General features: G+C 50.1%; 1 protein-coding gene across 3 annotated transcripts; it reads right to left on the bottom strand.

Annotated features, from left to right (window-relative positions):
- Positions 1-1,696: 1,696 nt before the first annotated feature.
- pip4k2aa (phosphatidylinositol-5-phosphate 4-kinase, type II, alpha a) lies at positions 1,697-21,168 on the bottom strand. 3 transcript variants are annotated; one of them, XM_047023564.1, is made up of 11 exons: positions 20,518-21,168; positions 20,181-20,421; positions 12,309-12,406; positions 12,111-12,207; positions 11,288-11,440; positions 11,035-11,181; positions 10,606-10,644; positions 4,327-4,440; positions 3,877-4,117; positions 3,505-3,608; positions 1,697-3,250 (listed from the first exon to the last, which is right to left on the bottom strand). In XM_047023564.1, the coding sequence occupies exons 2-11, from the start codon at positions 20,319-20,321 to the stop codon at positions 3,170-3,172; spliced, it is 1,215 nt and encodes a 404-aa protein (XP_046879520.1). In that variant the 5' UTR covers positions 20,322-20,421; positions 20,518-21,168; the 3' UTR covers positions 1,697-3,169. The 3 variants fall into 3 exon arrangements, with proteins under 3 accessions (XP_046879520.1, XP_046879521.1, XP_046879518.1); XM_047023565.1 differs by having other exon boundaries at positions 20,620-21,168; XM_047023562.1 differs by having other exon boundaries at positions 20,837-21,168.
- Between the last annotated feature and the right edge of the window lie 64 nt (positions 21,169-21,232).

The following is a 21,232-nucleotide window of genomic DNA, read 5'->3' as shown; positions in this document are numbered from 1 at the left end:
TGCTCAGTCTCTCCCTTTTCCGCCTTCAAGACCAACACAGAGCTAGATTATAGGGTGTCTGTGTGCGTGTGTGCGCACAGAAAGCGTTAGCCGTTTTAGCAAAAAGGTTATACATATTCACTGTAGCGAGTCCAGGACTGACATGAGGTCTGTAGGAGATCCTGGTGCAGGGATGGAGAGATAAGGTGGAAGAGGGAAAATGAGAGGGAGAATGAGAGGGCGAATGAGAGGGAGAATGAGAGGGAGAATGAGAGGGAGAATGAGAGAGTGAGAAAAACAGACTCCTGAGCATTGGAAGTATAAGAAGAAGCCAGTCAAGAAAGAACATCTAAACACCGATACGACAGTCACACAGAAATAAACACTCCACAACCACGATGCACGCACACACACTCAGACACACACACACACACTGCAGGCAGGCCCCACAGGGTAAACCATGGGTTCACATCAGGCGGTATGAGTCCACAGATGCTGATCGGAGGTCAGATTCCTGTCTTCTTTCCAGAGGGTTAACATGGGTGTTAAATTATCAACGCTGGTCCTACAGCTGAACTTGAGGGCCATGTCTACGCACTGTTAAGCCTCTATATTTGAGACAGACAATATTCTGATGTTGTTGTTTAGAACTGGCGATAAAAAATTAATCAGTTTGAATAAGGAACAGCTGTAGATTAGTAGAGTGAACTTGTACAAAGGAGGGGTAAAATTTACCAAACAAACAACAAAAAAACATGTTAACAATTTTGTTTTAAAAGTAAACACCCTATTATTAAAATAACCATTGACTTTCACTTAAAAAAAACACAAAAAAAAGATTTTAAAATACAAAATTAAATAATTTGGAATATAAAGGCACACCTCTTGCACAGTTTAAAGCATGGTAAAGACTCGGTTACTCTGAGGAAATCAAACTAAACACAAGTTTCAGTTTATGTGAAGGATACCAGGATCCAGAAGGTCCTACAGTCACAACACAGACGGGGGGGGGGGGGGGGGGGGGGGGGGGGGGGGGGGGGGGGGGGGGGGGGGGGGGCAGGAAACTAACTGGTGCCTCTTTCCAGTACATACAGCAGACGCATCTTACTAATCCAAGCAGTTTTATTCTTCATCTGAACACAATACTGTCACTCAGTCTTAGGGTGCAGTTTTAAAATACAACTATATTTCATGACTAAAATGCAAATGTAAAAATATATGTGAATATAATCTATGCATTTAAAGAAAAGGATCGCGTGGAAGCTTTTTGCATGGGTTACAATATTCGAGGAGTTAAACAACGTAACTCGTTGGTTAACCGTAACGGACATTGCGCACAAACAACATTGCGCACAAACTCACACTTGGTCCTGTGTATATTGCCTTTCCCTTGTTAAGACCAACTTAACCGATTAGGATCGTATGCATAACGTTTGGTTCCTTTTTTTTGTGTGCAAAATATACAAATTCACCACGTCATTTCAGAACCCGCCAAATTCAAACACAGAAAACAACAATGACGACAACAACACAACAACAGCAACACAAACAACAAGAGGGTAAACACAAACACACAACATCGTTGAAAGGAGAAACTGACAAGGTTGGTTTGACTTGATGAAAAGCAAGCCCCCCCCTCTACTGCCCCCTCTACCCCCCCCTCTACTCCCCCCCCCTTCTCTCTACCCCCCCCTACCCCTCTACCCCCCCCCCCCCGTACAACACAGAGTTACCCTCCAGCTGCTTAAGGTGAGTGTGTGCTGGTACGATGCCAGAGGTAAAGCCATCGCCTGTCTGTCTAGATCACGGGCACACACACTCCCCCCCCCCCCGTCCTTCCCCTACTGAGACCAGGAAAGGTATGTCTCCCCTCAGAGCGCAGGGGGAGGGCGGCAGGGCTAGAAGGGGGGCAGGGCCGTGTTCCAGAGCTCCAGACAGTTCTTCAGTAAAAGAACGAGAGATGCGATAAATTTTTTTTAGCCAAAATTAAAAAACGGGTATAAAAGTGCAACGGTTAAGGTGCTGATGGCAATGGAGGGTCAACAAGCCTCACCCAGACGCCACGGCAACAAGCGCCTCCCACTCCGAAACCACGGCAACGAGCGCCTCCCACTCTAAAACCACGGCAACGAGCGCCTTCCATTTTAAAACCTAATGGACCAGGATTCTGGTAGAGCGGGCTACAGTGACAGGATTCAGGGTGAGGTGAACTGGTTGACCACCTGACCTCTGGATCCATCTCCAGATAAACCTTCTTCTGCTAGCAAGCTCTCACACACCAGACCCAGACCAACACTGGCTTCTTTCTTGGGAGTGTTTATACATGTGTGCGTGTCTGGAATCGGGTGCAGAACGGAGATGTGGAAAGGTTTATAGGTGTGGGTATATGTGTGTGTTTGCAGGGAAGCGGGTGCCAAACAGGCGTGTGTGTGTGTGTGTGTGCGTGTGGCAGGAGTACAACCACATAGCCTTGCTTGGGAAATCGTCAGTTTGACGGGAGAAGGAACATGCGTAGTCAGGGGGAGCAGCTTATTGGGAGGCTGGAGGAGGGGAGACCCAACAGGGATTGGTTTGGCAGGGTGCACTCATGGCGATTGGATGGTATGGCTGTCGGCCTATTGGAAGACTGCCTCCGACTTCCTGTAGTGGAGCGATTGCATTGGACGAGCCTGTAAAAGGTACACTTCACTTCCTGTTTGACCTTTTTATGTGACGTCACTCTCGTTATTCACCTCCACCTGAGCTCACACAAGCCCTCTGCACCTCAGAAGGTCAATCAGAAAATCACATAAACCCCACAACAACAACAACAACAAACAATGCAGGGTGTTGAGAGGCAGTAAAAAAAAAAAAACTAAAGCCATAATCCCAAACAAACAAACAATAACAAATGATATCAAACAGTAATGACTAGAGGACCCGTTCTCCTCTTGAACCCTTCTGGTCCAAAGTAACAAAGTGCGACCCAATCGAGGAGGCGGCAAATGTAAACGAAGGTTTTAGCTGCAGAGGGGAGCAGCCCGCGGAGGGGAAGAGAACTAGAGAAGAGAGAGAGAGGTGAGTGAAGGAGGAAGGGAGTGGTGGTAGTCATAACAACTACCACCTCTCCTCTGTATGGTCTCCCCTCCCTCCCTCCTCCTCCCCTCCTCCACCCCACCCCCACCCCCCCCGCTGCCCTGGGCGAGGGGGGCTATGACAGGATGTTGCTGATGAAGTCGTAGAAGCGCTTGGAGTACTGCTCTGGGTTCACCGTGGAGATCTCTGCTCCTGCCTGCAGGGGGAGACAGAGAGCCACTGTGACCAGCCAGGCAAGGAGGACCCCACACACACACACGCCAACGCACCGCAGAAGTGTCAGTTCACTCACACTCACACACACACACACACATACCCAGACATACATTCACTTCCTCTCTCACACTCTCCCTCACACACACTCTCCCTCACACACACTCTCCCTCACACACACACTCTCCCTCACACACAGTCTCCCTCACACACACACACACACACAGAGTAGTGTACCCCGTGCTTGACGGTCTTGGCAGCGTGAGCAGCCTTCTTCTTGGCATCATAATGCTGCAGGATGTCAATAACCGCCATGAAGTACACCTCCTTCCTGGGAGCACCTGGGGGTCACACACACACAGGCAGCTGTTACTGACCGTCATGCCTCTTGATGGCGCGCACACACACACACACATACACAGACAGACACACACACACACACACACAGATAGACACACACACACACAGACAGACAGACACACACACACAGGGTAACATCTACTGACCATCATGGCTTTTGATGGCACACACAGACCCACACACACACACACACACAGACACACACAGACACACCGACACACACACACACACAGGGTAACATCTACTGACTGTCATGGCTCTTGATGGCGTAGACATCGATGTTGGGGTGGAACTCTCCGGGCGAGAGGGGTTTGGTGCTGTCCAGGGTGTTGCTGGGGCTGTCTGGGGGGGTGCCCACACCCCCTCCGTCGCTCTCCCCGTCATCATCGCCCTCGTTGTCCTCACTCTCCACCTCCTCCTGCTCCGCCCGCTCCACGTCGTGGATGCCCACCAGCAGGCTGTAGTCCATCAGCTTCAGCTGAGCCAGGAACTGACCAGAGACAGACATGTTCAGGGTTACACACACACACCTGTACACATTACACACACCTGTACACACACACACATACACCCACACCTGTAGTCCATCAGCTTCAGATGGGCCAGGAACTGTCCAGGGAGGAACATACTCAGGAGAAAGCTTAATCACACGCACACACTCTAACCCTGGACCCTTCCTCCCCACACAGACCCCCCTACCTCCACATCTTTCCTCAGCTTTTCCAGGAACATCTTCTTGTTCTCCTCGTCGATGTAGATCTTCTGTCCGTCGTTGATGAAGTCGTTGTCCTTGTAGGTGGGCAGCTCCTTGGCCTGGCGACCAGGGAGGAGGTGACCACACACAGCTAATCAGTACACTGCAGGAGGGGCTACACCTGGAGCCTGCTAACTAGCCTGTTAGCAGGAGAGTGCTACTCCTATAGCCTGCTAGCTAGCTTGCTAGCAGGAGAGGCTACTCCTGTAGCTTGTTAGCTAGCCTGCTAGCAGGAGAGTGCTACCCCTGTAGCCTGTTAGCTAGCCTGCTAGCAGGAGGGTGCTACTCCTGTAGCCTGTTAGCTAGCCTGCTAGCAGGAGGGTGCTACTCCTGTAGCCTGTTAGCTAGCCTGCTAGCTAACCAGTTTGACTGCTTCAGCCCCACTGCTCAGGGGGATGTGAGACTCAGGAGCTGGCTTTAGAAGAGTCAAGACTGTTAAACCTGGTTGGATACAGGAGAGTACAACTGACATGGTCCTGATTGCTCGGCCCGGCAGATGAGATGATGACTAAAGAAATTAAAGGGATAATTAACCCAAATTCAACCTGAACCGAAACGTAAAAGGAAAATATTTGGTAATTTTCTGAATTTAACATTTAAGGTGAACTATCCCTTTAAAAGATCCTTTTCCTGGCCTCATGGTTGAATCTACAGTGTGCTGTGGTGTTTCTTTGTGACCCCAAAACCAGCAGCCTAAAGCAGTGCAGTGGGACTGGGGCCTGGCTGTCTGCAGTACCGGGGAAGGCCTGTGGAGGGCAGGGGCGTTCCGTGGGACAGGAAGGGGGCACGCTCTGGGGCTCAGAGGAACTAGTAAGCAGGAAATGAGGAAACGGGCAGCAGCTCTACTGAGGAGTGTTTCTACGGCAGCGGGGGAAGCAGTGACACACAACCAGCACCCTGCAGCACTAGAGTGAGCAGAGAACACACACACACACACACTTACTCTCACTCGCTCCAGACACAAAATGAGGCCACAGTGAAACATGCACTTGTCCACAGATCATACAACTGAAATCTCACAACAGTATACACAGCAAAGACACAGGTAGACACAAACACATGACCATGTACATATATACAAACAGACAACCTAAACCCCCACACACACACTCTCTCTCTCTGTTCCCGTGTGGATGTGGGAGAGATCCTGAAGAGCTTAGCACCTAATCCCATTAGACCACTGAACCAGAGAGTACCTGGACCTGTCAGGACATAGAAACACTGTCTACCTCCAGACTGTAGCCCTGCTGTCATATGTCATCCATCCATCCTGTCATCCATCCATCCGGTCATCCATCCATACACATGCGTTTCCTCTCAGTTCACACTTCCTAGTCGAACTTTAAACTTAAAGCGGTTTGTTTTAGGTGGATTGTCCTCATCCTAAACCTAAAGAGGGTTCGATGTGACCCTCTGCTCAACCCTGACCTTCATACCCGGTAACACCGTCACCGCCACCCTCCCCTGTCAATACTGCATCTGGGTCAGCTATATTTTCTGTGTGTGTGTGTGTGTTTGTGTGTGTGTATGTGTGTAAAAGTGAATGAGTGACAGATTGAGAGGGATAGGAGAGAGATATACAGAGAGAAAGGGAGAGACAGAAAGCTAGCCGAAGTGGAGTGAACTATGTCAGTTGTAGCCGGCTGTGCATCGCTCAGCCTGTGTAGCCGGCTGTGCATCGCTCAGCCTGTGTAGCCGGCTCTGCATCGCTCAGCCTCTGTAACCGGCTGTGCATCGCTCAGCCTCTGTAACCGGCTGTGCATCGCTCAGCCTGTGTAGCCGGCTGTGCATCGCTCAGCCTCTGTAACCGGCTGTGCATCGCTCAGCCTGTGAAGCCGGCTGTGTATCGCTCAGCATGTGTAGCGTGCGGCTCCGCTTGTGTCTCTACTCCGGCAGAGAAGGTGAGGTGATCCTGCACTAAGGAAACCTCACAGATGACCACACTTCCCTTCCTGCGTCTGAATTCAGACCGTGGGTACTGGGGCCTGCTTGAGCGCAGTAGTCCCACATCATGGGAAGAAACTAAAAATTAGAAATCAGGACCTAAACATGACGGAGGAGGAGTGTCGACTGGCTGGCCTCTCGCTACATCATACTGTTTTAGACGACAAGGAGCATTCAGTGGTCCAGCTATTGGGACAAGCCTTGGGGATGAATGAATAAGATAGGTGGAAAGGTAGATTGATAGATGGAGATAGATGGAGATGTAGATAGATATATCGAGAGGTAGAAAGAGAGGTAGACAAAGAGATAGATATTTTGATAGACAAGTCAAGCGATAGATATATGGAGTGGAAGATAGATAACTAGATATAGGTAGGTGGGCAGGTAGGTCATGCCTGGTATATATATATGAGCCTGGTTCTCGTACATCTCTTACGTGTTTCATTGCGCAGTAAAAGCGCGTGGCGATCCGCAGCGTTTGCAGCCTTTGCTGAACGTTAGATTTGGGCCTCGGGGGCACATCCTCGGGAGGCCGCGGTTGCTAGAGAGAGAGGGGGGGGGGGAGGGGTTGTGGAGGGGGCAAGGGAGGATGTGAGGGAGGGGGTGGAGCAAGGGAAGAAGGGATGGGGGAAAGGAAGGAGGTGAGGGAGGAGGCAGAGGAAGAGGAAGAAGGAAGTTGGAAGGAAAGGCAAGTGTTTAAGAAAAATACAACTTGTATTGGTTAGAAGGCGACAAAGAAAAGAAAAAGCTGCTTTTCAAGGCGTGTCTCGGATCCAGCTGCCTTTAATGAAGGAAGAAGAGCCAGCTGCCTTTAACGAAGGAAGATGAAGAAGAGTTTCCACGAGGAGGGACAGCCTGTCTCCCTGGTGTTTCTTGGACGTTCAAACTGAACTGAAGCTCTCTTTTCTCTGATGTTTCTGCGTCTCTGGAACAAGTTAATCCACCTCGATGACCTACATTCCTCCTCACCTACTGAGCATCCTCCTGTGTGGCTCTAATCTGTGTGTGTGTGTGTGGTCTGACAGAAGGAGCCACAGTCTGGCCTCAGGGGGACTGAGGCTGGAGACCTGGCACTCTTCTAATGCCACCAGCACACACTCCCATTACACCACACACACACACACACTCCCATAACACCACACACACACTCCCTTAAAAGCATACACAGACACACACTCCTATAGCAGCATACACACACACACACACTCCCATAGCAGCACACACACACACACACTCCATAACAGCACACACACACACACACACTCCCATAACAGCACACACACACACACATACCCTTATCCAATGGGGACGCCAGCTGGTGCTGCTGGCGTGAGGAGTGTGGGTCAGAGTAAACAGAAAACAACATATAAACAACAACAACATCAGCAGCAGTCACATGGCCATCTGAGACAGCTGGATCCAGGAACAGGCCCAGCAATGCTTCCCTTAAGCCTGCTTTCTCTACCAGCAGAAAATCTAAACAGCTGAACAACTAACTAACAACTGAAAGGTGTTAGTTAGTTGGCTGGAGGTAAGAGACGAAGTCACGAGGGGGCGATCCTGCCCTGCTCCAGGTGACAACATCCATCTTTCTCAGTGAGCTGGGAGCTGACTCTCTCCTCTACCCTGCCGTGGTATCTGGCTACAGGTGTGTGTGGAGCTGAGTGTTCGGGTGTCTGTGGAGCTGAGTGTTCGGGTGTCTGTGGAGCTGAGTGTTCAGGTGTCTGTGGAGCTGAGTGTCAGTAGCTGTGGAGCTGAGTGTTCAGGTGTCTGTGGAGCTGAGTGTTCAGGTGTCTGTGGAGCTGAGTGTTCAGGTGTCTGTGGAGCTGAGTGTCAGTAGCTGTGGAGCTGAGTGTTCAGGTGTCTGTGGAGCTGAGTGTTCAGGTGTCTGTGGAGCTGAGTGTTCAGGTGTCTGTGGAGCTGAGTGTTCAGGTGTGTGTGGAGCTGAGTGTTCAGGTGTCTGTGGAGCTGTGTGTTCAGGTGTCTGTGGAGCTGAGTGTTCAGGTGTCTGTGGAGCTGAGTGTTCAGGTGTCTGTGGAGCTGAGTGTTCAGGTGTGTGTGGAGCTGAGTGTTCAGGTGTCTGTGGAGCTGTGTGTTCAGGTGTCTGTGGAGCTGAGTGTTTAGGTGTCTGTGGAGCTGAGTGTTCAGGTGTCTGTGGAGCTGAGTGCAAGGGGAGGTCTCTATGGAGGTTGGAGGGCTGGAAGTCCAGTTGTGCACAGACCCCACTGCAACAGGCTGGTAACATAGGGATAGGCCAGTAACCTAGGGATACGCAGGTAACCTAGGGGATACGCAGGTACCACCCCACCCTGAGAACTCCCAGGTTGTGCGTATGAGTAGAACAGATGCATGCAGCACAATGTTGGGTCTCTACACACGTGTGTGTGTGTGTGTGTGTGTGAGACAGACAGAAGCCTGCAGGGGAGGTGTGTGGCGAGGCAGCTCCATGCTGGCGCATGCGTGGGGAGAGAAGCGCAACGAGGGGCCATGCAGTAGGACAGAACAGGGTCACTGGCTGGGCTTGTTGTTTGTGTGTGAAGCAACGCCACACACTGAAAACACACACACCGGAGATACACACACATCACAGCCTGGATGGAAACGCTGAATCCTCAAACACTGGTTAGTGGGATGAGCATCCCAGTCATTTACAACAACTCTAGAAGTGCCCCCTGAAGTGCTTATTTAAGAGGTGTGTGAATGACTGTGTGTGTGTGTGTGTGTGTGTGAGGCAGAAAGATTGTGTTGCATGGCCGTGCATATTCAGGACCAAACTGTGCCAGGCCAAACATCCAAGGCTGAGCTCCAGAGAGCTCTGTGTATGAAGCTCCCGCCAGCAGCACAGGCAGAGGAGCTAACGCTAGCGCTGCTAACCCCGCTAACACCAGCGCTGCTAACACTAGCACTGCTAACGCTGCTAAAAGAAGTGCTGCTAAGACTACCGCTGCTAACCCCGCTAAAAGTAGCACTGCTAACACTAGCGCTGCTAAAAGTAGCGCTGCTAACCCCGCCAAAGCTGCTACAACTAGAACTGCTGATGTTGCTAATGCCGCTAATACTGTTAACTGACTGTATACTGTTGCTAACACACCTTAATGTGGGCAACACAGGTTACACAGGTAGCAGCAACAAAGAAAGCCCACACGTAATCCCTAATCTGGTTAATCTCCATTGTTAGTCTGTAAAGGAGCATTTAATACACACTCAGCAGAGACAGACAGACAGTTAGATGTGAGTGTGTGTGTGAGTGTGTGTGTGTGTGTGGGGAGAATGTAGCCTCCTTGAAGTCTTCATGACCCGTGGACATGACCTCCCCACCCTCTCCCCTCCTCCCCACCCTCTCCCCTCCCTCCCCACCCTCCCCTCCCTCCCTCCCACCCTCCCCTCCCTCCCACCTCCTTCCCACCCTCTCCCCTCCCTCCCCACCCTCCCCTCCCTCCCTCCCACCCTCCCCTCCCTCCCACCCTCCCCTTCCTCCCACCCTCCCCTCCCTCCCAGAGGAAACACCTGACCTTTCAGGGTCGGATCCTCGCTCTTCCCAAACATGACTGTGGTCCAGAGCATGCGCACCCACACACACACGCACCCACACACACACACGCCTGCTTAATACAGGCGCACACACACACACACACCACCTTCTTTGAGTGAGTCAGCGTGTTTTCATGGTGCTGAGCAGGGCAACAAAGCACTCTGAACCAGTCCTGCATCCAGAGGACCACTCCACCACTCCATCACTCCACCACTCCATACAAGAGAAGCATTAAACCTCCTCCAGCTAGCACCACTGGATCACACACACACACACACCAGTCTCTCACACACAGACAGCAAGCAGGGGGCACTGATGAAACTGCAGAAGCATGGAGGGGTAAAGCAGCTGAGGACCTGGCATGCAGGGGTCAGGGGTCAGGGGGGGTCATGTCAGGGGGGGGGGGGGGGTGAGAAGGGGCTGACTGAAGAAGATGGATGGGCTTCACTGTAACTGTCCTTCCCCATCATGCCACAGCAGGTGGGCACAGTCTATACCCTGGTGTGACACACACAGCAGGTGGGCACAGTCTATACCCTGGTGTGACACACACAGCTCTCTTCCTGGGTTCAACCAGGAAAACAAATACAAAGTGAACAGTAAAACTAATCAGTGTTACAAAAATCTGGGTAAATGACCACGAAGTGACGATTGTGTGTGTGTGTGAGTGAGTGTGTGTGTGAAAGTGTAAGCGTGAGTGTGTGAGTTAGTGTGTGTGTGTCACCAAGGCTATGGAGGTTGACTGTACCTTCTCCTTGTCACTGGCCTCTCTTGCTACTGTGGAACCCTGAGAGAGAGAGGGAGAGTTATAGAGGGAGAGAGAGATATAGAAGGAGAGAGATAGAGGGAGAGAGATATAGAGGGAGGAGAAAGAGGGAGAGAGATATAGAGGGAGAGAGATAGAGGGAGAGAGAGATATAAAAGGAGAGAGTAAGAGATATATAGAAGGAGAGAGAGGGAGACAGAGATGTAGAGGGGGAGAGACAGAGAGAGAGAGAGAGATAGAGGGAGAGAGAAGAACTTAAGTCTCATTAAGCTGATGACGACAGTTTCTTTTCTAGTTTATCTTTAGCTCATAAGTTTCAAAATTTCTAAACTCCCACATCTCTCCCAGCCCTCTCAGCCCTCCCTCCCCTCCCCCCTTATCCCAGCCCCCCCCCCCCCCCCCCACCCCCACCTTCAGGTCGTATTTGCGGCAGACGGACAGGCGGTGAGAGAACACGTGGCGGGTGACGATCATGTAGGTCTCGTCTCCGTCCACGGTGAGCCGGTACATCCCCAGGAACTGAGGCAGCAGGGTGCTGCCATGGCACTCCACGATGAACTACACACACACACACACACACGAGGAGAGGTGTGAGTGAGTGTGTGTGTGTGTGAGTATGTGTGTGTGTGTATGTGTGTGTGTGACAGCGTGTGTGTGTGTGTACCTGGTGGTACTTCTTCAGGATGTTGTGCATCTCGGCCACGTCCTCGCTGCTGATGGTCTTGATGACGTAGCGCTTGTCGTAGGAGGTGTGGAAGCGGGCGCCGCTGCGGCCCTGAGCCTCACTGTTCAGAGGAGCGCTGCGGGTCAGAGAGTTCTACAGGGGGGGGGGGGGAGAGGAGGAGGGGAGGGAGAGAGAGAAAGAGTGGGGGGGAGAGAGGAATAAATAAATAGAGAAGGGGAAGGGCAGAAAGATAGAGAGACCACGAAGGGAAGGTCATTACAGTGTGTGTGTAAATATACCCTTAAAAACCAAACAGACCTAATTTGTGTTCTCACATTTATAACTAATTTTAGGGTCTTGGTAAGAAGCTGAATAACAGTTGTTATTAGAGGTAATTAGTGTTGATGCTATTTTTTCCCACAAGCATACTGTTACAACAGATGTGTGTGTGTGTGTGTGGCAGACCACAGCTGTCTGTGCCAGTCTCAGCTGGCCTCCACTCCAGCTCCACAGGAGGGCATGTCACATCACACACACCAGCCCAGGATGAGAGCCTTCCCCTGGGCTCCACAGAGCCCCTCACTGCCCCTCTCCCACCCCCACCACAGAGCCCTGATCCTGGACGTGTTCCGGCTGGCAGACCCCTCACCTCTCCAGACAGCAGCTGCCCACAAGACTAAGCCCTCAGCTGGTCATGCGAACCTTTCCAACTCACTAGCGCCTCACCCCCTCTCCTCTCCACCTCCCTTCTGCCCCTCTTTCCTTCCCTATTGGCACTTTCCCCCTTCCTGTGTGTGTCAGTATGTGTGTGTGCTGCACCTACCTGGAAGTCCTGGTCATCGATCCCAAACCTCTCCCTGAGGTTACGGAACACCAGAGGACAGTACTCCTTAAACTTGAAATGGCTTGGCATGTTCTCCCTGCACACACACACACAACACCAAATAATTAACCCATACTGTAATGAAGATGAGCATTAAGTGTGTGTGTTTGTGTCTTTGTGTGTAAAGTGTGAACTCACTTGTTGAAGAGATGGTTGTCCACCTTGATCTTGGAGTAGGCCTTGAAGTCATCTGGCATCAGCATGATAGGGATCTGAACATGGCTCAGCTCATTGATCTGGCAGGACACACACACACACACACATATCAGTATGAGGGAGGCACATTGCGCCACAGCACTACTTGAAAGTCCACTAAGGCTGACCATCTCAGGCTTGGAGAGCAGGAGAATCGGTTTGAACCAGATCTGAACCTACACCTGAATCATGTTTCAGGAAGTGCTTATGGGAGATAGCAGAGCTTTATGTGGACCATGACAGCATAGATTGCTTTAGGACTGTGATTCAGGCTCAGCTAGTGTCACATACAGATGATTTCAGTTCTGTCTTTCTCAGTCTATCACACACACACACACCCACCCTGTCCTCCCTCCCTCCATCTATCTCTCTCTGCCTTGTGTGTCACTGGGTGCTGGCAGGTTGAGCAGGTCTATTAATAGTCTCCAGTCTGTCTCGGGCTTCTCCTGAAGCAGCAGTCGTCCTCGTCACAAAACTAGAACGACAAAAGAACCTAAATCCCAGTTTGCACCTCGAGCCAGAGCGACTGGAGCGCGTCTGCAGCCTGCAGCCTCCTGTAATTTAAAGATGATTCTGGGTCTGCAGCCTGCAGTAAAGATGGTTCTGGGTTACACAGCCACTGTGTATGGACTCACAGCTGCAGTCACACCAGGATTTAGAGGTCATCTGCTTTGTAAGACGGAGCTGGAGGATCTGAGCCGCATCTCACATGCTGAGGCCTCCGAAGAGGAGGAGGGAGGAGGGGAAGGTGGAGAAGAGGATGAGGTGGAGGGAGGAGAAGTGAGGAGAGAAGGAGGAAGAGGAGGAGGGAAAGGAGAGGAAAGGGGGAGTGGGTAGTAGTTGGGGAAAAGGAGAGAAGCAGGAGGAGAGGGGGAGAGAAGCAGGGGAGGAGGAGAGAGGAGGAGTATTAGGATAGTAATCCTCCATGATCCTCACAGCAGATGGTAGGGAACATAGGGCTCAGCTAGACTGCTCTGGAAGAGTGACGGCATCTGGCTAACTTTGAAGACAGGGCGAATCGTGCCTCTGAGGGTGTGTTTCTAAAACCCTGGTCCTCGAGGGAAAAAGAGTCATAATGTGGAGTTGTGTGTGTTTCATGTGATGGCCCAGAATCAACATTAGCCAATAAACTCATGAATCAAGGTGTGTTGTGTTGTTGACAAGAACAGAAGGAATGCTTGCATGTTCATATAGCCGCCTTGGTGTTGCACAGCGGGCTGGTGACAGGTTTATAGACTACGGAAAGAGAGAAGGTCCAAAGAGCTGTGGCCCCTTGCTGGCACCGCGCTGCGCCTGGCACAGGCGCCAACGTCACATGGGGCGGAGAGATGCATTGTGGGTAACCTAAGAGGAGATGTCCCCTCATGACAAAGCTTTGTTTCAAATAGGGGGAGGAGAGGAAACAAAACCCTCTTGCAGACACACACACACTCTCTCTCTCTCCCTCTCTCTCTCTCTCTCTCTCCCCCTCTCTCACACACACACACACAGCATGCAGTACTATAACTCACATGCACCTCGCATAATATGAGGACAGGATAGGGAACTCAGACACCCCTCCCCCCCTCCTCGTCTTCCTGCCCTCCTTTTTCTCCTCCTCTCCTCTCCCTCTCCCCAGCCACGCTGTCCTCCAGGGAAGCTGGGCTGAGACTGGCAGGGGGCCCAAGCTGCAGCAGAGCCCCAGACAGGCTAATGCATCCAGGAGGGAGTTGGGATGATGCAGCTCTGTGGAGGACACCCCCAAACCTCAAGCCTCTCTCCTCCTCAGACCTCACCCTGTGTGTGTGTGTGTGTGTGTGTGTGAGAGAGAGACACCAGGCTAGGACGGAGTGTTGGAGAGAGGAGCTTTCCTCATGAGCTCTCTGGTTAACCTGCTGGGCTTATCTCCGCGTAGCTAACAGAACAGCAGCCAAGTCTAACACCACCACTTCCTGTTTGTCACCATGGTGACGAGCTGGGGCTTCCGCCCGGAGCGGAGTGAGCACGCTCTGCGGCACCGTCAGACAGGAAGTGAGAGAGAGGGTGCTCAGTCAGCAGGGGCGGCACTCGTGACCTCCACAGAGATACACCAGCACAGAGATACACCAGCGCAGATAGACACCAGCGCAGAGAGACACCAGCGCTTGGCCTTTGGACAAGTGCATTAGCGTTTCACTTGTCCATGCACAAAAGTCACTTGTCCTGGTAAAGTTTTATCATTTTATATATATATATTAAAAAAATGTTTTGTGTTGACGTTAGCTAGCTAGCGTTGGCAGCTGTGTACCTAGCAAGTGTTAGCAGCACTGGTATCGGTTAAATGTACGTAGTTGAATATCAGCTAATATTCAACTATAAAGTATACACCTTTTAAAGGAGCCCTTGGTAAAATCAGCCTCTGCCAGGTAGAAAGAGAAATTATAGAACAAATAAAAAGTTAACACCAACACTGCAAGGTCTGTAGAGATATTGAGACTTTGACACTTTTTTGTGTTTTGCAGAATGCAGAATCCAGTTAAATAAAATCATTTAAAAAGACGTAATGAGAGGCACATAAGGTGAAGTAACAGGACAGTTCTTTTCCACTTGTCCCAGACAAGCTGACAAGCCTCAGGGTTTCCCACAGAAAATGTGTTAGTCAAGGTGGGGGAGTTTCCTCTCAAAACGAAGTTCTCTAGAGAAGGGAGACTGCCGGGGGAATGAAAGGGAGAAAACTGGCGGAAAAACTGTGAATATCGCAAATAAAAAATAAACAGTTTTTTTTTTTTTAAGGCGGCAGGCGTGTGTTGCTAAGACGGTGGCAGTATGGGATATTATTGTGTCGATGTCCAATCCAGTTATTTACGCGACAGGACTCTGCAGTGGAAGAGACTCAGTCTTATGCCAGAGTGTGTATGTGTGTGTGTGTGTTTTTTCAGGTTAATATCCATGAGTGTGAATCACCAGACATCTACCCAGCACAGGATCAGGGGTAACTTCAACATACACAGTTAGTGAACAGCTGAGATAAGGACCTTTTAAAAAGGTCACATATTACTCTCCTGCACAATCAGACCACAAGTCTAGACTGTACCTTCCTGGACAGCCCATAAACAATTTCACCTTTTTAAATGTTATACGGGCCTATTCATTTCAGGAAGGGGCCCTATGGAAACAATACACATCCCTGTTGTCTCTGAATAACAATGTTACCAAGAGGGAAGGCATAGCTTCCAGCTCGGTGGTTAGAGCCTTTGCCTCTCAGATCAAGAGGTGAGGTTCTCTGACATGGCATCCATATTAGATATGATGATATATTGTTAAATCTTACATTTTGTATACATCTGTTAGAACTGCTAGAACTGCAGGCTTGCTGTATGCACTACTGTATGTGTGTTAGATAACAGCTTCTGATTAATGAATACAAATGTCAGATGTAAACACAGTTGTCCGCATGGACCTGGGATATGATATGATCCTCTGCCAGAGTTCTGGGGTCAGGTGATCAGGTCAGGTGATCATGCAGTGGGACTTATTAAAACACTCAGCTAAATTAGCAGGCTCCTCTTACCACCGCCTCTATCCGTTCAGCCCTCACTCCCTCATTACTCCCTCTGTTCTCACCCACAGAGGTCAGCCTTAATGAGGACACACCCACACACTGCAGGACACGGCACACACCTACACACACACTCTTACACACTCTTACACACTCTTACACACACACACACACACACTCAGTGATTCAGAATGAGATTCAGAGAGGGAGAGGAGAGAGGGAGAGAGGGAAGGAGGAGATTCAGAGAGAGGAAGAGGAGAGAGGGAAGGAGGAGATAGAGAGAGGGAGAGAAGGAAGGAGGAGATAAAGAGAGAGGGAGAATGATGGAGCACATAGGACAGATCCAGACTGACCATCAGATATATCCTGCTGATCCAAGCTGCTGATACTGACCCAGTCACCCTGGCTGCTGCAGGAGGGAGACCATGTGGTCTCTCTTTCAAACACACACACAGTACTTGGCTGCCTGGGAAAATTGCGTTCTTTTGTGGGGTTCCTTTTATCTTATTTTTCATCCATATTCACTGGATATTAGCTGCAGGTCGCTCCTGTGGCTAATAATAGAGAGTCCAACTCTTATGCAATCTACAGACCCAGACCCAGCTACTCTGCTCTGAAAGAGAGAGAGAGAGAGACAGAGCTCGAGGGGGGAGGGGGGGCTGAGGAGGAGAGATGATGACACTGAAACGGGAGTGTGAGAGAGGGATATGGGACGATGCTGGAGGAAGGAGAGAATGTGTTGGCGGAGATATGAAGAGAGGGAGAGCGAGTGTTAGCGAGAGAGACTGTGAGAGAGGAAGAGAAATAGAGAGAGACTGTGAGAGAGGGAGAGAGAAATAGAGAGAGACTGGGAGAGAGAAATAGAGAGAGACTGGGAGACAGGGAGAGAGAAATAGAGAGAGACTGGGAGAGAGGGAGAGAGAAATAGAGAGAGACTGGGAGAGAGGGAGAGAGAGACATTACATCACCAGACCTGGCCTAACCTTTCTGACATCACCAGACCTAAGCCCTAGGCTTGATGAGCTAAGCCTAAGAGCTTGTTGTCTTGGACATCTCACTGCATTCTTGCTGCTGGAGAATTATGGGAAAGCAGTTTACAGTGATACACCCTCACGTCCGTGCTAATAGCCAGTAATGCTAAATACACAAGACCAAGCCACTGTCTCTTGCACTGGGGGTTATCTGTTATGAGTGAGGACTAGCTGTGACAGTAAACTGTGTGAGGTTTAGAAAGAACCACACGCCAACCTCTGCTGGTCAGATGACGGCCAGGTGACGACAGCGGCGTTGTGACGCGTCTGACAGGAAGCAGCAGAGTGCCTGTGATGCCGCTCTGTTGAACATCCTGCCTGTGATGCCGCTCTGCTGGAGCCTCCTGGCTGTGATGCCGCTCTGCTGAACATCCTGCCTGTGATGCCGCTCTGCTGGAGCCTCCTGCCTGTGATGCCGCTCTGCTGAACATCCTGTCCATCTGCAGACCCTGCTAGTCAAGACTAGCTGAAAACCTTCATGTCTTGCACACATTCCAACAGCGGTGCTGCGTGTCTTCCCGACCAGCCAGCGACTGTATCAGGGTCCTAGAGTCTGTGGAGTTGGTGTCTGAGTGAGTTAGGCTGGATGGAACCATTTCTATGGGTTCGGAAGTTCCAGCTAAGGAATTGGCGGCAGGGTCTTCGAGCGAGTGAATAACAGTCTTTCTGTTAGGAGACTCTCTTCACAGGAAGATCATCGGACAGGCAGAGTTTGAAATGGGGTTCTGTCTTAACACTCAAATGTCTTATTTCACCAGTCAGGACTTCAAACTTGAACAGTTAACTGTCACTAGTTAGCCATAGTAACCATACGGCTCCAGCAGTAAGAATGCAGTGCAATAGCTGTTCTGCAGGAAGTTCCAGTGTGATGGGTTTGATTGATAGGTCCCTACAGAGATAAAGATGGTTCTGTTTCAGGGCCTCTGTGTGTGTGTGTTGTGTGTGTAAGTGTGTGTGTGTGTTGCCTCTGCAGTGTTGCACTGAATGACATCCTACAGACTCCCACTCTCCCCATTCCAATCCTTGTGTTCCATCGACAGCAGACATTCCAAATGACCCCTTCTCAAACTCGGGGCAGGAGGAGGGGGGGGGGGGGGGGGGGGGCAGGAGGGGGGCAGGGGGGGGGCGTGGGGTAGGAGGGGGGCTGACACACCGTCAGAGAGTGCCTTGAGGCAAACCCTCTCTATAATCAACACCACTAAACTATCACCCTCCTTCCCTGCTGTCATCATTTCCATAACAACCATTTCCATAATTACTATTATGATAACCTTTGTTCACTTTGATGAGAAACAGTGCTGTTTTAAGATGGGAGTCATTTCAAACCTCATGAGAAGAATAACAGTGGCCATAGTAGCCTATAGGTTTAGGATGACTGTTTAGGATTAGAAGTAAGTCTTTAAGGACTGTGTTATGTAGGTTTTAACATGATATTCTTAGTAACGTGTATAAATGGTCTCTCTTGCAGGGTAAGTCAAGGTTGTTTAAGTCCAGGGAATAAGAAGCTGACACACTAGGGAATCAGACAAGCTTAGTAAGTAACAATAATATTATATTGTACTCAATTAGCCAAAGCTGATATCCAAAGCAACATACAGACGGGGGATTTAAAGTTGGGACCTTTTGATCTGCAGTCAAATGCTCTAAACACCTCACCAGACAATACAACAACAACAACAAAAAACGTAAAGCAACGAAGCTGACGTTCTAACAGAGACAACACAGTGCTGCAGGACTGGATCCTAGCACATAGCACAGTGCTGCAGGACTGGATCCAAGCACACACAGTGCTGCAGGACTGGATCCTAGCACATAGCACAGTGCTGCAGGACTGGATCCAAGCACACACAGTGCTGCAGGACTGGATCCTAGCACATAGCACAGTGCTGCAGGACTGGATCCAAGCACATAGCACAGTGCTGCAGGACTGGATCCAAGCACATAGCACAGTGCAGGACTGGATCCTAGCACATAGCACAGTGCTGCAGGACTGGATCCAAGCACATAGCACAGTGCTGCAGGACTGGATCCAAGCACATAGCACAGTGCAGGACTGGATCCTAGCACACGATACTTGTAAGCTGACTAAGTGAGCGGCGCTCGGTCCAGCTAGATCCAGGAGCGTTGTGTAACCTCCACTTCAGTACCACTTTCAGGCTGCGGGGACGCTTCCACACCGACACACACACACACACAAATCCACGCACACACACACACACACACACACACACACACACACACACACACACACACAACTCAACACGGACCCACACAGATTCACACACCGATCACCGTGCTCTACCACTGAGCTATACGCATCCCCGTTCCCCATCCCTCTCTCCATGGGTATAGCCAACCCTCTCTCAATGGGTATAGCCAACCCTCTCTCCATGGGTATAGCCAACCCTCTCTCAATGGGTATAGCCAACCCTCTCTCAATGGGTATAGCCAACCCTCTCTCAATGGGTATAGCCAACCCTCTCTCAATGGGTATAGCCAACCCTCTCTAAATGGGTATAGCCAACCCTCTCTCAATGGGTATAGCCAACCCTCTCTCCATGGGTATAGCCAACCCTCTCTCAATGGGTATAGCCAACCCTCTCTCAATGGGTATAGCCAACCCTCTCTCAATGGGTATAGCCAACCCTCTCTCAATGGGTATAGCCAACCCTCTCTCAATGGGTATAGCCAGCCCTCTCTCAATGGGTATAGCTCAGTGATAGAGAATTGGGCTGCAGCTCAAGTAGTTACGTTCAAATCTCCAATATCTCATATATGGCACAACACACAACAGGAAGCCTACAGGGGCTTCTCTCTGACTGACAGTCACAAACACACACACGCATGCCCACATTCAAAACAGATGGACTGAGCTTTTAGAAAGGTCACATCGTATGCAAACCTGACAAGTCCAACAGCGTAACACTTGTTGTTAATCATATTTAATCACACCACACAGATTAAGCAATGGTAGTCAGTACAAATAACACATGCTCTATAACGCAGTAGATGCTGACTATAGTCATATATATATATAAACAGTCAAATCACTGGGACTAGCAATACAAACTCGTTAGGCAATGCTTCCAACCCTGGCTGAAATTCGGAATGGCAACTATTTGCATTTTACAGGACAGCTGCGGATGAAATTCTTCTACACAACCACCGCGAGCTGTCACCTCTGATTTGCGTGTATCAGCCGCTACACGGTTATGAGACAGTGGTCAAGGAAAACTGTATTTTTGATACGGCACACGATGGACTCACCGAATGGTTCACTCCCCACATTAGGACGCTCAGAAGAGGGTCGCTGGCTCGGAAGAGCTTCACTTTCTGAGCCACGAAGTGTTTCTTCTTGGTCTTCGTTTTGCTCGCAATAGATGCGGCAATGCTGCTCGCCGTAGCCATCTTTAGCGGTAGTAAACTGGCTGAATCTCAGATAGCTCGCTGGGTATCTGATGCTCACCACCAGCTCACTCCTCAATGATCACCGACACTCTGCATTTAACTAAAAATGAAAATAATAATTACAACACTCGTCTAAATGTGTCCTCGTTCACAGATTTACTGTTGCCAGGCACCTTGGATTTTCGAAATTTATCACCGTTTTTTTATTCATTAGCTGAGGAAACAGCGAGCAAATATCTTCGTCTATTATAACTTCCAGATATTGTTTAATAACCCATCACTTCGACAGTCAAGTCACCTCGGTTCTCGCACCCAGCCAGTCCTCACTGATCTGACGTTAGCATAGCTTAGCTAGCTACTAGCTGCCTTGTAAGCAACTAACTGACTACAACGCAACGGGATGAATACTCGTTTGGCATCCAGTGGGAAAAAACCCTCACAAATTAATACTGCAATGTAGAAATGGTAAACGAAATGTCATGCAGCTTCGTTATATGGGTATTTAGCTCGCTGACCAAAGAGCTTCACAAACAGTCCGTGGTGTCCAGTCCGACCTTCGGCAGCTAGCCCACCCACACACAGCCTGGCTCGAGCACTGCACAGCACTGGCAAGCTGTAAAGCTAGCTAACAGTTAGCTTGAATGTTCGTCAGATGGCAATGGCTTTCCTTCCTTGTACACGATAACGGGTCAGTCCGTAGATATGACAGCGTGGGGCCTCACGATTAATTCTTAAAGGCTTTATCTCTTATCGCGTACAAATATGTGTGTAAAATCTACGGCTCATCAAATCCGCGGGTATGTGGCTTCCGGCTCTGTGTTGGCTGTCAACTGACAGCTCTAGCTGGAGGGAGGTGGCAGCTCAAGCTACGGTCCCTCGTGCAGGCACATTCAAGCTTCTACTGCTTCTCT

Source organism: Hypomesus transpacificus, chromosome 8 (genome assembly GCF_021917145.1).
Source record: "Hypomesus transpacificus isolate Combined female chromosome 8, fHypTra1, whole genome shotgun sequence".
Taxonomy (NCBI): domain Eukaryota; kingdom Metazoa; phylum Chordata; class Actinopteri; order Osmeriformes; family Osmeridae; genus Hypomesus; species Hypomesus transpacificus.
Note: the sequence above shows the minus strand (reverse complement) of the source record. Positions and strands in the feature narration are given on the sequence as shown.

Coding starts and splice junctions, on each gene's coding strand:
- pip4k2aa (XM_047023564.1), bottom strand. CDS start 20,321: ATGGCTACGGCGAGCAGCATTGCCGCATCTATTGCGAGCAAAACGAAG. Junction 10,645..11,034: donor GCCGCAAATACGACCTGAAG/GTGGGGGTGGGG, acceptor TCTCTCTCTCAG/GGTTCCACAGTAGCAAGAGA. Junction 4,118..4,326: donor AGCTGAGGAAAGATGTGGAG/GTAGGGGGGTCT, acceptor GTCTCTGGTCAG/TTCCTGGCTCAGCTGAAGCT.